Source organism: Acipenser ruthenus, chromosome 18 (assembly GCF_902713425.1).
Source record: "Acipenser ruthenus chromosome 18, fAciRut3.2 maternal haplotype, whole genome shotgun sequence".
NCBI lineage: Eukaryota > Metazoa > Chordata > Actinopteri > Acipenseriformes > Acipenseridae > Acipenser > Acipenser ruthenus.
In genome coordinates, this window is record NC_081206.1 from 867,161 (window position 1) to 881,986 (window position 14,826).

General features: G+C 45.7%; 1 protein-coding gene across 1 annotated transcript; it reads left to right on the forward strand.

Moving 5' to 3' along the window:
- Positions 1-131: 131 nt before the first annotated feature.
- On the forward strand, positions 132-13,143 carry LOC117425231 (eukaryotic translation initiation factor 6). The gene is made up of 7 exons (XM_034042036.3): positions 132-254; positions 1,387-1,513; positions 1,996-2,081; positions 5,322-5,497; positions 9,018-9,194; positions 11,937-12,118; positions 12,722-13,143. The coding sequence occupies exons 2-7, from the start codon at positions 1,407-1,409 to the stop codon at positions 12,729-12,731; spliced, it is 738 nt and encodes a 245-aa protein (XP_033897927.1). The 5' UTR covers positions 132-254; positions 1,387-1,406; the 3' UTR covers positions 12,732-13,143.
- The last annotated feature ends 1,683 nt before the right edge of the window (positions 13,144-14,826 follow it).

Genomic DNA, 14,826 nt, shown 5'->3' on the forward strand with positions numbered 1-14,826 from the left:
TATACATTGTAAGCTGACGTCATGACACCAGAACCCCAGCGCAAACAGCTCGCGCGAGGAACGCGTTCATTTCGAATATGGCGGTTGTGAAAGGGCTCTATCTCGCAGCGTGCGCAGCGTGCGCAGCGTGCGCAGCGTCATGCGGATGACATCATGACGTTCACCCCGACGCGGAAGCAGACACGTGAGACGCTGGAGTCTGTCCATGCTGGTGTACTGACAGAGCGAAGAGGGCCCGATCACTTATAAAGCAGGTACCGGTCCGTTTTAAACAGTTTAACCGACACTAAATCGCATGTTAATTATATATAGGTGAGGTTTTAAAGTGAATTGAGAAGCACGGTTCACTATGAAGGTGGTGTGATGTGATTCCTGTAATGTCGTCTGTTGTTACACAGTTAATAATACTAGGACCCGCCTTAGTTTCAGCGCAGTCTAGCAGCGTTACAGTTTAAAACAGGAATGGTATTATTGTGTTTTAATGATTGGTTTTGAATGCGATGTGATCCTGTTGTTTTAGGCCATTGTATTTACACTGTCCTGACGGCATAGATACATACCAGATATTACAGACAGTGCCTCTACGACTAGTACTGATACTCAGTGTTAATAATATTATAGTGCTCATTAAGAACATGCGGTTCAGCGACTCGCAGTCAACGATTGTAATTTAATTACATTTCTGATCGAGAATACAAACTACAAAAACAAGTTACAATTCAATCATGAAGACTGCTACTATCGCGATAGTACGCTGTGTGCCATAGTGTGTGAATCCAATGACTCGACGTAGAATAAAAATACTTATTGCCCGTTAATTATTAAAGTTCTGTATGGAATTTCAGAACTTCTTTTAAACCGGGTTTACTCAAAATCATTTGTTTTTATCATTACTTTTTATTTGTATTGAATGTGTTTGCTGTATCGTGAACATGACGTTGACAGTGTTATTAAATACGCTGCTGTATCGTGAACATGACGTTGACAGTGATATTAAATACGCTGCTGTATCGTGAACATGACGTTGACAGTGTTATTAAGTACGCTTGCTGTATCGTGAACATGACGTTGACAGTGTTATTAAGTACGCTTGCTGTATCGTGAACATGACGTTGGCAGTGTTAGGCTGTAGCGACAGTACTTTTTAGTTACACAACAAACGCACATGTTTGTGGCTCAGGCTGTAAAGCTCTGAGGTGGATAAGGTGGGAATTTTGCTTGCAAGTGACTGATTAAAAGAAAAAAAAAAGACCTCGGATCAGTTAAAATTCCTGAAGAATCGTGCGCTGAAATTCCAATTCCGATGCTATTGTGTTCAGATACAATTAGGTACAGTTATACTGCAGTGACTGCAATTGGAATTACAATTACACGTTTTTCTTTCAGCCTCGAGGACATTCTGAACCATGGCAGTCCGTGCTTCCTTTGAGAATAACAATGAAATTGGCTGTTTCGCCAAACTGACCAACACATACTGTCTCGTAGCTGTCGGGGGTTCAGAAAACTTCTACAGGTAAGATCATTTTCTCCATCATATTCAGAACAAACGCGTGAGTGTTAGTGAGTGCGCACGCACGCACGCACGCACGCATGCACGCCAGCAAGCCCAGTTAATGACTGATCTTATCCAGGAAGAACACTTCAGTGAGGGCTGAAGTTCTGCATCTGAATGTGGGCATTAGACCAGGTTTCAGATCATTCCTTATTCAGAGAGTTCTCAGCTGCACTTTCTCTAGGTATGAGTGAGAGGTTTCCAGGTGCAGCAGAGGTTTCCAGGTGCAGCAGAGGTTTCCAGGTGCAGAACGGCTCTCGGTTCATCTCTGTGCTGCTGCTTTGTCGCGCTGCCCAGCTTTCATTGCAAGTTCATTTTTAAGGTGCTGTGAGTCGCTGCCTGGCAGGTCGGAAAGCAGTTCAGAGGGAGAGGGGTTCAAGCAGTAACTGCTGGGTTAATGTGCTTGCAGGCACCTCGTTGACTGTGCTTGCCTTTCATTTCAGCGTCTTTGAAGGGGAGCTGTCAGAAACTATACCTGTGGTGCACGCCTCCATAGCGGGATGCAGAATCATTGGAAGAATGTGTGTTGGTGAGTTCTCTCTTCTTACACACAGGAGACGCTCTGTGGTTCTGTGGCAGTACAGCTGCTGTTCTGTGCGTTGTGCAGGTTCTACCAGAATACCCTGTGGAGCTCCAGAGAGTTTGCCAAACATGGGGGGGGAGGGGGGGAGCCTGCACTGACCCTTGAACGGGGCTCATTTCCAAAAAAGAGGATATTGATTCCAAAAAGGTGAAATACCGCTATAAATACCTAGTAGTGTTATTTAAGGTAGTTCAAAAGGTAAACTGCGGATCACACTAAAACGTTCCATTAAACGCAGTCTTACGGCTTTACGCAAGGCAGTTAAACACGTGCCTCTGTTTCCAGCAGCAGGTTCATTGTGTGCCATGTTTTCTGTTTGAAGTGTTTACAGGGCTTGCCAGCCAGCGAGCCCGTCACTTACACATTAATCAGACCCCTTATCTTAATTGCAGATCATTCCATTAATCCTCCTGTATTTAGTTTGCTGTGTCAGTACCAGCAAGGCTGTTTTGTTTATTAAAATCTTCTTCATCCAGAGTATTGCAGTGATCGCTGATGATGCAGAGCAGCAGAGTGGGATTATTGCACATGATCCCCAGAGCTGAGGTGTGACTCACATACCAGCTTCCAGGCATTGCCATCCCCTTCACGGTTTACAGACTGCAGATTGAGATGCATGTCGAGCTACACCATACCTATAGCAAATCTATCTACATTGTAATACATGCATTACTGTAACCCACACGGTTCTCTGAGAAATCCAGCTGGGTTCTCTTTTGCTTTGAAGGTTCAGTTTCCTCCAGTCATGTACATCATCCCAATCTGAGTTTAACTTGACCTTCAGGAGTTCTTCAGTATTGATGAAGCAGTGCATTCCATCTTTCTGTCTAAATGCATGCCAACTCATTTCAATCTGTACAGTGTATTTATTTCAGAGTAGTAATAATTTACACCCCATCCCCTCCTTATTGCATACATGAATCATTCATGCATGGTCAAGTGGAGCCTGCATGTGAAAGATTTAAAGCGTATTGATTCCATACACATCATAAGTTTGGACTGACACAGCTCTCCATCATTGTTATGATGATTACAGAAAATCCACAGCTCCTATAAATGATCCTGCACGCTTGCACATTGACCAGATGGTGCAGAAAGGCTCCTTCAAGGTCCTGATGTATTGCACTGTTGCTGAAAGGGAACGAGGTCTGCCAAGTGCAATATGTGGAAGCTGCAATGGAATGTGACAGAGTGGAACAAGCCCTTCACTGAGGTGTAATTAAACCCCCCCCTGCAACCATCACCAAATATCAAGCATACGCTGGACCAAGGAGGTAGCTTCTACAGATATTTGTCTCTCTCGGTCATGATGAAAGTTATTATTTTCATACCAGCAACAGGGATGGAGATAAGGATCCCATTGCATAGCAGTTTGAACAATTCCTGGTTTTCCTAGGTGTTTAAGACACACCTGAGCTTGTTAGCTGTACACCATGGCTAATCAAGCTCCTAGTAATACCTGAAATGGGTGAATCTGCTATGCATTAGGAGTCTTTATTTCCATCCCTAAACCAAAGACCCGAATCTCACTGACTAGGCATTGTTACTGCAAACCAGCAGTTTGTAAAGGTGGCTGAACAGGGTTTCATGCTCCCTGAAAGGCACGGGTGTCAAACACCTGTCGTTATTTTCTTTTCTTTATTGCTTTACGTACTGTACCAAAGCATCGTCCGATGTCAACCCAGGATTTTTGTTTCAGTTTAATGAGCCTTAAAGCTTGGGGAGTTTGATTTACTGTCCAGTCTACATCTTGGGACAGTAAAGATGAGCCTGTCGGCAGTTCTAGCAGGAATTCCATCTACAAACCTCTGTGAATGTTGATAACAGAGCGTGTGTGAAACGCCTGCCTGTGCATCCTTTCACCAGGAGGAGAGATGGAGCATGCTGTTTGCTTCAGCTTGGCTTGCAGTCTGTTTGTCCTGGCGTTAGGAAACTCACTCCGGTGGTGAATCATCAGCTGTTGCCATTCTCCTACTGCTTGTTCACGTGTGTCCGTGTGGGGGAGTCACTTTAATTACTGCGCTTCAATTCAGATCGCTGCACCGTGTGAATTGGTGGTGGGGTGACAGGTATTTTTGCACCTTACCTGCCTGCCCGCCTGCCTGCCCTCTCCCCAGCTGTTGAATTGATTGAGTGTATTAATTGATCAGATTCCTCAGTTTTCATTTTATGATGGAGTCTCTCTGCTACGGCCGACTGGGCAATGTAATAAAAACATAGCTGCTGCTGAAGTGGAGGCTGGTGTAAGAGGTATTGATTGGTACAGAGTACAGTGCAGTGCACCGCTCCCCCCAGCAAGCCACACTGATATATTTCAATGTATTTCAATGCGGCGAGGCTCTGGGGATTTCATATATGAAGTAAATGAGAGCCTGGCTCGAACGGTGCTGTATACAAGCTGAATTGAGGCACAGCATTTACATCCATGTGGTTTCTTTGGGCTTAAGTGCAAGCATCTCTGCCAAACTGGAGCCTGCAGAATGATGCCATTAATATTCCATGACTCCAAAGTAAAGTGGAGTCTGTCTGTTCGGACAGGCGCTTGACGAGGGCTTCCTGGGGCTGTGCTGTGTTTTCATGAAGTGTTGCAATGGTTAAGGCGTGATCATTCGGGGAAAGGGCAGGGTTTACGTGATGCTGTTATTTCTGATGCTTTTCCTTTTAAAGATTTGCAGAGGTCTGCGTTAGACCCCGCCGTGGTGATAGTGCTCTCTAATCTATTTCTGTTGAGTCGCAGACTGTACAGACAAGGGCCTCGGATTGAAATCCATGAATATTTTATCACTTGCCCTGTTTCTGTGAGCCAGGCTGCTGATTGAAACGGCTGTAATGTTTGAGTTACCCGCAGAGCTCGATGCGAACGAAAAATCAGTTGAAAAGGCTTGCTTGCTTGCTTTAGTTTGCAAAATAACCCTGCAGTAATAATCCACCCTGATTCGTACCCAGGCTACGCTGCTCCATTCGCCCCCTGATCCTCTGCGATCTTTTTTGTGTTTCTGTCAGAGCTTTAGAAACTCGTTGTGTGTTAGCAGTCCCATAGCAGATGCAGGACAGCAGTGTAGAGAGCAGGTTCCTGGAAGATAGCTGCTTTGCGCTGCAGTGGACAGAGGTTGCAACAGTGAACAGGGGTTCTGCAAGACGTCTTTCTTTTTGTTAAATTTCCCCGCTCTCTCTCTCTCTCTGCAGGGAATCGTCACGGGCTGCTGGTTCCAAACAACACGACGGACCAGGAGCTGCAGCACATCCGGAACTGCCTTCCAGAGTCTGTGAAGATCCAGAGAGTGGAGGAGAGGCTGTCCGCCCTCGGGAACGTCATCGCCTGCAACGACTACGTGGCTCTAGTGCATCCCGACCTGGACAGGGTAAGGGTCCTGGGTTCAGTGAAGCAAGACGTGATGGTAACGCACGCACGCACACACGCACGCACACACTCACACTGCAGGTGTCTGTGCCTTGATTCGAAACTGAAAAAAATATATATATATTATTAGGTGGTAGCAAGCAGTTATGTCATTGAATTCCCGTCTCTGCAACACGAGCCAGTGATGCCATTCTCTGGTATAGCCGTGCCCGCGGACGTGCGGTTTTTCCAGGATTGTTAGTCTGCACTCCCTCCTCGTTATCGCGGTGCTCCCAGCATTCCGCTCCTCTGAGTGTTCTAGTCACGAGGGCACAGCGATTGTGAAGAGCTCGGAGTGGAATGGAGGGTGTGGAAGCAGAGAGACTTGGAGCAGTTTGATGAGCCCAGTCTCAGAGCATCGCAGGATCCCCCTTGGTACGCATGCATGCTGAACTTCTGTACTGGGGACTGCAAGGTGGGGCTTTGTATTTTACTACACATTATTCATGCATACACCAAACAGTAACTGACTGTTTTAATATTAGTAGAAATGAACACCATTTAAAATTCTATTTAACGGGTATGAAACAAAACCACTGTGTGGATTTAGCATTCATTTTTAAAGTGTTCTTTGTTTCTTTAGTTTCCTCCCCTGTAATAGTCTGCATAGTATTAGTAGAGGCTGCACTCTGAGAGGCTGGGATGTGTGTCTGCATAACAGTTGCTGCAGGCGGGCCTCATCCCTTGCTCTGTTATTGCCAGACCTTTCATCTGTCTAAGGGCATCTGTCGCCCGCGGCGATCCTGCCAGAGCCAGCATGCCGGAGAAACCGCAGTGGGACGGCCACCCTTGCAGGCAAGGGGCATGCAGGCTACAGCGGGCTCTGTCATTGAAGGGCACAGGCTGAGATGAGGATTCTTCAATTATAAGTAGCATTCTTGTCATGCTGCTCTCACTGACCTGGTGTGTGTTGCACTGGATTGGAGCTGAAGGAAAAAAAAAAAAAACGCCTTTCACATGCAAACGAGTCTAGCTGTCTCTTTTAACCCCTTCCTGACCAGTATGAATTTCAGATGATGTGTTTTCCCATGCGCTTTCATGCACCAATCTGTGTCTGTCTGAACTGATATCACAGACTCCTCGTCTCCTTTAGACCTTTCAGACTGCATTCGGGTATAATCAGAGGAACTTCATTTTATACATGTTTTTAAACAATAGATGAACGGAGTCCGAGTTTCATCACATTAGTGTAACCTTTGTCATTCCACTGTGTGTGTGTCTGTCAGTGTGTCAGTTTGTGTGAGTGTGGCATTGTGTGCGTGTGTGAGAAACTGCGCTTCCTGTTGATCCAGTATTACTCAAATACATCCAGTAAAAAAAATATATATATCTACACATTGGTGTGGAGGAACAGTGACTTAGACATTTTCAATGCCTTTTTCAAGTCTTTGCAAAGCAAAACTAAACCAAAGAAAATATTGAAGGAAGCCAACAGGTTTTTGATAGTATGCACAGTTCTATTTAAATGGTCTATAAAAAAAAACTATTTCTCAAAAAAAATATTTTGAGAAATACTAATAATCTGTGGCCCTGGGACAGTATGTTCTTGTATTTCATGCATTCTTTTAGGCATGTGTTTTTGTGCCTGATGCTTTGCCAGAGATCTGAAGCTGAATGTAGGTCAATACCGCAGTCCCAGCAGAGCAGATCTCTGCACATGAAAAATCACTTTGAGCGCAGAATCTGCATTTCAAAGCTTGCTGGCGAGCATAATGTGCTCTCTCTAATGACAAGCCCTGGCTGAGTCCGACACGTTTCAATCTTTGCCAAGCCCGAGCACGCACCTCCCCTCGCACCCTGAACCCACGTATCTGGAGTTTCTGTGCGTTCTTGATCTGTGTGATGTGCAGAGCCAGAGAGGAGTGTGAGAACTCCACCTGTCTGGACCTCCCGAAGTGAACGTGCAGGTCAGGTGAGGAGCGCACGAGGTGTCCCATGAGAATCACGATCGATTTCATTAACACTTTCATTCTCCTCCCAGTACAGTACAGCAAGTCAGTACTGCCTGCCTTTTAGCAAACAAAAATAGCCACGCGGCCGAGCGTTTTCCTGCAGTCCGAATGCTGTGCCTATCCTATCTTTGCTTTCTCATGAAATATTACTAGAATCGCTTCTTAACAGCCCAGCCACAGCAGTAGGCTTAAGGAGTTCATCTCTGATTTTAGTGACCTCCGATAATGTCCTGACGTGACTGATATGAAGCTCAGTGATGTAGCTTCAGTTTGTTTTGGCTGCACTAATATAAAATCGGACGGGGATAAGGGAATGAGGCTGGTTTCACAAAGCAGTTCCAGGCAGCAGACACATTTACCCTTTAATCAATGCTGAGTGGATTTCTACTGAACCTTATCGTTCTATCTTAAAAATGTTGTTTTTTGAAAGAGGTAAAAATAAGAGCGCTTGCTATCGGTGCTAGCAGTGCTTTGTGAAGCTGGCTCTAGAACTTCGTAATTAGTCAAACCTAATTACTTCCATATTTATTTTAGCCGTTCCAAAGATTTAAACTAAACAAGTCGGCTCTGTGCTCGGAGTCTGGAACTCGACTTTGTCCTGTTTTTTGTTTCTGCCAGAAGCAGAGATTGGAAGAAGTAATAATAATGATGAAATCCTGTGTGAGCCTCAAGTCTCTTCCCTTCATTACTGAACAGTGCTTTCTTTCAGACATCAGTGCGTTCCGCTGGAGAAAGGGAGTGCGGGTAATGAATTGATTTCAAAGCTCCGTGGCGATAGGGAATGAAATCGCGAGGCTGTGCCTGTGCTGCTGGTCCAGCTCTTGAGATGAAAGAGAGCATGTGAAGTAAGATCTCTTCAGACTCCGTGTGGAGGGGTCCACAGCTCTTAAGTGGGGCAGCTCTGCCTTTGTAATTAGGCTCCTGGTCAGGTGTCTCCCCCCCATTCCCGGGAGAAGAGAGATAACTGTGGGGGCTGGCGCTCACTTTACTGAGGAGTTCTTAACAGATGAATATGTACAGTGTGTGTGCGTGCGTGCGTGTGTGTGCGTGTCTGGATGCAAGCCTATGCAGTATTTGCACTAGTATTGCTTCTGTGTGTTGGGACCTGAGGGTTTCTGCAGATACGGTATTGCATGAGTTATATAAATGGCATAATTTTTTACAAGCTCTGAATAATACATCTGAGCCTGCGATCGTCATGGACAAGCTAGGTCTGCCTTTTAAACAGTCCTGCGTCTCATTAGCAGAAAGCCCCACTGAGGAATAATATTAATAATACTTGGAAAGGGTTTTTAAAAAGAGAAACAGGGGGACGTATCTTGAGTTAAAGCAACTTGATCGGTCAGTGGCCTTTCTTGCAGCCTCTGATATAGATGATGCAGAATAATGGGTTTGAATTATTGCATCATTGGGGTAGGGTGATGGGGATGGAGAATAGAGGCATCACTGCTGAGAAATGATTCTTTTGCAGTCAGAGTAGAATGATGGGATTCAGGATAATGTCGTCCTCGCTGTTTGTTTTCCTGTTAGGAGACAGAGGAGATTTTAGCAGACATCCTGAAAGTGGAGGTGTTCCGTCAGACTGTGGCGGAGCAGGTGCTGGTGGGCAGTTACTGTGCTTTCAGCAACCAGGGGGGGCTGGTGCACCCCAAGACTTCCATCGAAGACCAGGACGAGCTCTCCTCCCTGCTGCAAGTGCCCTTGGTGGTAAGAACCTCTTACTCTGCTTTCATTAGGGTTTGCTTCAGACATTTCAAATGGCGTTTAAATATATATCATTTTGTTCCTATTTATTTGGTGCTTGCCATCCTTGGTGCTTCTGGGTTCAGTCGTCCATGCCGAGTTGTTATTGTCATTTACTCTCTGAAGTACATGTTATCCTTGTCGCTCGCTCCCTGTGTAAGCTGAAGTCCTTTTGTATTTCATAAGAACACGGCTCTTGTTGTCTTACAGTTTAGATGCAGTGTGGAAGCCCCGCCTCCTGCTGTTTCTCATTGGCTAGGCAACGACGAGGCATCTCATGGTGGCTTCTCTGATTGGTTGCTAAGATTCCTACCGTGACAAAGTTCTAATGTGTTTCTTCGTGTCGTTTTGGAAATGAAATCTAGCGTCCTTACCAGAGAGCCTAGTTCTTGCTGTTGTTTTTAATCTGCATTTTCTTTCACAGCTCTGCTAGCCTGCAGCCGTCCATAAAAAAAACAAAGAAAAAGCACTGAAACCATACAGAGGTCAGGAAGACATTGCCATGATTTATACCCTCTGCCGTGTACTGCAGAGGTCTGTAGGTAAATCTAGTGAAATGTTCAAGGCTTCAAACCCGCAGAGAAAAAAAATATATAATCATTAACTGGACTGAACACTAAGAAACGAAGGAGCTTCAGATACCTTTGAGGAGTCAATGTCTGAAAGAGAAGAACATTTTATTAAAGCGCTCTGCAAGTGTAAGCATGCACTAGGCTGCAGTGTGTGCAGAATTAAAACATGGGGCAGCAGGGGGCAGGCTTACCAACAAGAACTGATCCCGGGCAATGAATCTGCAGCACAGGACAGACACTTTGTACTTCAAGTAACCCTGCAGACCTGGGTGAGCCCATGATGTTGTGATGATGCATGCGGTCAGTGCAGCTAAAATCTCACAGACCTTCTAACCTGGCCTTTTACTGTTCAGTATGATTGTGCAAGATAGGATGTAAGAACTATGAGACCGGGAAGCTGGAGAAAACAGTGCTGTGTCTGCGCAGCAGTGGTCAGGACTGTGTTTATTCTTCCCACACAGAGAGCTCAGAAGGCAGAATGTTAATGCCATCATTAATTCTTTGCTGCCATGGCAACAGAGCAGCATCTTTCAGCACATCTCCGGTTTCTGCAGCATTGACGTCATGTTCACTGGCTGCGAGAGGGACCTCCGGGAGGAGAGGAGAGGAGAGGCGAGGCAGAGAGACAGGCTCACGTGACCCGGGAAGTGTTGATCGTTATTGTGCGGACATGAAGGATATCTGCTTGCGACTCCCTCTACACATCTGTCCGTGCCACCAGAGCAGCCCTCCTCCTGAGAGAGGACACTGCTGCCTGCAGGACCTTGGCACTGGGGCAGGATTGACAAGGAGATGCACATTCGACTCCTCTGTTCTGAGTCAGGACGGAGGTACCGCTGTAAGAACGCGACTGACAGAATGAAAACTACGCAGTAAACATGTAAATCCACACCAACAAACACACGAAGGGACTGTGCAGAAAGGTAACCTCTCATCTCGTGCTGGATGAGGAGGAGGCAGTTCTGGTGTCTTGGTCAGAGAAAGGTGACGTGCTGTTCGGGCGGACCAGCCACGTTGAGTTGACTTCTGTCTAGAGCGATACGTCAGGATGCAGTGTTTAAAACTGTTATAGAAGGACTGTAAGAGGCTGCTTGCAATAGATAGATGTGGAATCTGTTCGCTCTGATGAATGGCCTTGAGAGAAAACAAAACCCCTAGTTCATTATTTTGCTGTCCTCTCCGGTAATTTCCTCTGTCCCGTCTGCGTTTCTGATCAATTGTTTCTGTATTAATATAATATTGATCGCAGTTTTGCTTTTAAAACAGTTCTGGAAGGCGCTGAAAGAATATTGAAGGGGCTTGAAGAAAAGGAATTGTTTTAACGGCTGCTGTCTTGATTATATTCTGTGGTCGTACTCCTGGCTTTCAAACAGCTCAGCATACTGAGATATAGATCTAACCAGGCCTTTGATTCAATACATTTCATTGGAAAATAAACCCAGATCCATTACAAATCACTTGTGAGAACGACGAGGGCCCAGTCCGTAGGATGTTATGCCTAGATGTTGGATATGAGGAGATGAAGACCAGGGTCACAGGCTCCACATGTTCACACCGATGTGTTTAACCCCACACTCTTCATAATGCATTGCCTGTGAAGAAAGCTGCCGTCCTGCAGGGTGACTGACTGTGCAGGCTGATGATGGATGTCAATTGATTAATCTGCACATGGCTGGCTGCAGCTCATTCTGTGCAAAGGCGTAGGTGTAATTGTGTCTCTGGTCCCTCTGTGGCATTGGTAAATAAAAAATAAAAAGAAATCCGTCTTTATTACAGAGAAAATGGAAGATTTGAGAAAGCGAGACCGGTTCGCCTTGGGCAGGCTGCTTTTAAATTGGGTTGAACAAATTCAAGGAACGTCCGGTATGCCTAATTAATAGGCAGAGCCGCTGGAAGATGGGACGGAGGCAGAGCGCTCAGTGTCCGCAGTCAAGCTCAGCAGATGTGGCTCCCTTTATTAACAAATCACTTCTCAACAGGAACAAAAACATCTTGCTGGCTCGGATCCTTTTGAGCTTTAGATGGCTGTCAGAAATGCGATTGTCGATTAATGTCTTTCCAGTACGGTCAGTGATGGAGACTAAACCCGTCCTGCTCTCCTGCTAATGGATGTGTTCTTCCCACCTCGCTCCAGGCAGGTACGGTGAACAGGGGCAGCGAAGTGATCGCCGGTGGCATGGTGGTGAATGACTGGTGTGCCTTCTGCGGCCTGGACACCACGAGCACGGAGCTGTCTGTGATCGAGAGCGTGTTCCGACTCAGCGAAGCCCAGCCCAGCACCATCGCTACCACCATGAGGGACTCTCTCATCGACAGGTGAGTGATCAGCAGAAGCGCTTCAAACGAATTCTGTGTCTGGGGCTCGGAGCAGGACTCCCTGCACCCCCCGCTAACAGTCTCGTCCTTTAATCCAGTGATTCCTGCGTACGATACAGAACCCCCTTTGTTATTTGAGTCGCACTGTATTTTACAGCCTGCGCATCTGCAATCTGTGACACTCTTGATGAAATTCCTTGATTGACTCGGATTGAAGAGGGTAGCATTGCCGACCACACGTTACACGTGTCGCTTTGTGCTTCGTGTGCAGCGTGTTGTATTACATGCTTTTCATGCCGGATTAGAGCCGTGTTATATATAATATCTGGGATAACAAATGGCTTTGATATATATGTGTTTCTTTTTTTAATAAAGTGCTCGTGTCCTTCAAAGTGCAGCGCGGTGGCGTGGAAATCCCAGAGCGATTGGTCATGCATTAGAGGCAGACAGTGTTGAGGGGGAGTTCAGCTTTTAGGATTGTTATGATGAGTCAGAGCTGCGGCAGATCGGGGTGCACAGCAGTCCATTAGACCGCACTTCCTTCACCCAGGTGTTTCTGAGTGCAAAAACAGCAAAAATAACCCTTTCCATTTCATGTTTCAGCCTCACATAAAGGAGCAGCAGGCGTGCTGAGAAGTCTGTGCTGCACACCCGCACAGCGCTGTACAGGACCGGACAGCTTTTACAGGAGCGCTGTCATCAAATCTGCAACCAAACACAACTAACCCACTGTCTCCCTTTTAAATGATTCAAACAGCACCAAACTCCATTCTACAGGCTGATGGGGTGGAATGTTATGGTAGGAATGATCCTGAATGTGTTTCTGTAACCTAGAGTAAAATCCTTTTTTTGTATTTGTCAAAACTGTTGGCTTCCCGCTTCACTGACCCGAATATTGTGTCCGCGGCCTTGCTGAGGGGTTAGTAAGGAAGCAGGAGAGGACTGTCTTCTTGTCATCTGTGGATCGTCCCAGTGTATCGCTTTCATTCAATTCTAAACTCAATAAAGTCTTTACTATTCTGTGATGTTGCCGTGCTCTTGTTTTATTGAAGGATGTTATTAAACAGCACACCCCTGTGAGGGGAGCTAGACTCGGCCGTAATCCTTTCACACTGTTTAACTGACCAGGAAGGAAGGGCTTCCAGGTGTGCATTGATGCTCCTGATCTCTGACTCCCGATCATCATCCACGCCATCCTGCAAGATCACGTCCCTGATTTAACAAACGATACAGATGATAAGGGTTTGTGATGCGCTGGTGTCGCTGCAACCCTAATTGGAAGCACCTCCGTCTCTGTAGCACGCACTGTGACACACTGAGCCTGGTCTGATGTGGGATTCAGTGGCACTCTGCAGGGCTCTGATGAGACTGGGAGTTTCCTGTAGGCTGCTGATGAACTGCATGGTGTGGGATGGCTGTGCTGTTTATATACAGCTTCACACAGAGGGTGCATGGGCAAAGCTCTGTGTTCACAAAGGAGCAGCGTGACACTCAACGCATAGACCGCGATGCACTTCTTATTGTGAATTCACTTTCCTCTAGCTGATGTGCAGATAGGAACTGGTGCAGATAAACCATGTGTGCTGTGCCTGAGTATTTGCTCTTTAGCTTCCTGCAATGTAAGGATAGGCCAATGGATTTGCTATAGGTCAGTGGATTACTATTTCCTTCGTAGATTAATCACTAATACTTGCATGTTGCACTTATGTTTTGCACACAAGTTTTCTTACGCTAAAGTTAACTCTGTGTACTAATGGTTTGAAACCAGCTGAGATGCAGAACTATTAGGGGTCTGGCTGAACCGGTTCAGTTATATATCATTAGAGCTCATTTAAATTAAGGAGGATGTTTGTAATGTGTGTGCTGTTTTTATTTTCTGTGGTGCAGTGAAGATTAATAAGGCTCATGGTCTCCCGTTGAAAACTCCAAACTGTTTCAGTATTACAGAAAGCAGTGTATACGTTTTGGGTACAATGATTCAAACTGCCTTTCTTTGTGCCATGCTGTTCTATCCAGGTGCATGAACGCTGGCTGACAGCAGGAGATTAAACAGCGGTGTCTTTAAAAGTGTGACTGGACAATCAGAGAGCACGGTCAAGCAGTATGAGCAGCCCAAATTGAAGGATCATTTGCTTTAAAACAAACAAACCAAAAAGTTCCTTGGATTTGCAAGTCAACAGTCAGCACATTCCTCTCAGGTAACCTTTCCCAATGAAGGGAAGCGATTTCCTCATGCCTAAAGGACTCGGATTACCATTTCTTATGCATGCTGTGCATTCAATCCCTCCAATAACTATAGTGGTCACCCCCCCACGGGACATTAATGCCAAAAGGAATCCATGCTAAGCACTTCAGATAGCTTAACTTGTCGTATATTGGAAATGGTAATGCTCGTAATGAAGTTAGTGTTGATGCAGAGGCTGCATTTGTGCTTTTAAAACCTTGCATAAGAGGCTTTTGATATCTAACCTTATTTAAACTTAAAATGACTAAATTGCAACAGCGTGTGGAAGTCAGAGACAGGTTTGAAAGCTGTGCGCAGCTCCGAGCCGTTTTAAGGGAATGCAAACGTTGAAAAGTATTTAGCCAGCAGCAATTGGATGTTACTGCGTTGTGAATTTTTAGGGGTTGTGTGGTGAGGGGAAAAAATAAAAAATCAAAACAAAAATCAAATGCATCCATTTTCTATAAGTGTTCAGATATCCCAT

Bases quoted from the DNA above. Each gene is read 5' to 3' on its own strand.
- LOC117425231 (XM_034042036.3), top strand. From the start codon at position 1,407: ATGGCAGTCCGTGCTTCCTTTGAGAATAACAATGAAATTGGCTGTTTC. The intron at 1,514-1,995 runs GTAAGATCATTT...CTTTCATTTCAG, and splicing joins GGTTCAGAAAACTTCTACAG to CGTCTTTGAAGGGGAGCTGT. The intron at 9,195-11,936 runs GTAAGAACCTCT...ACCTCGCTCCAG, and splicing joins TGCTGCAAGTGCCCTTGGTG to GCAGGTACGGTGAACAGGGG.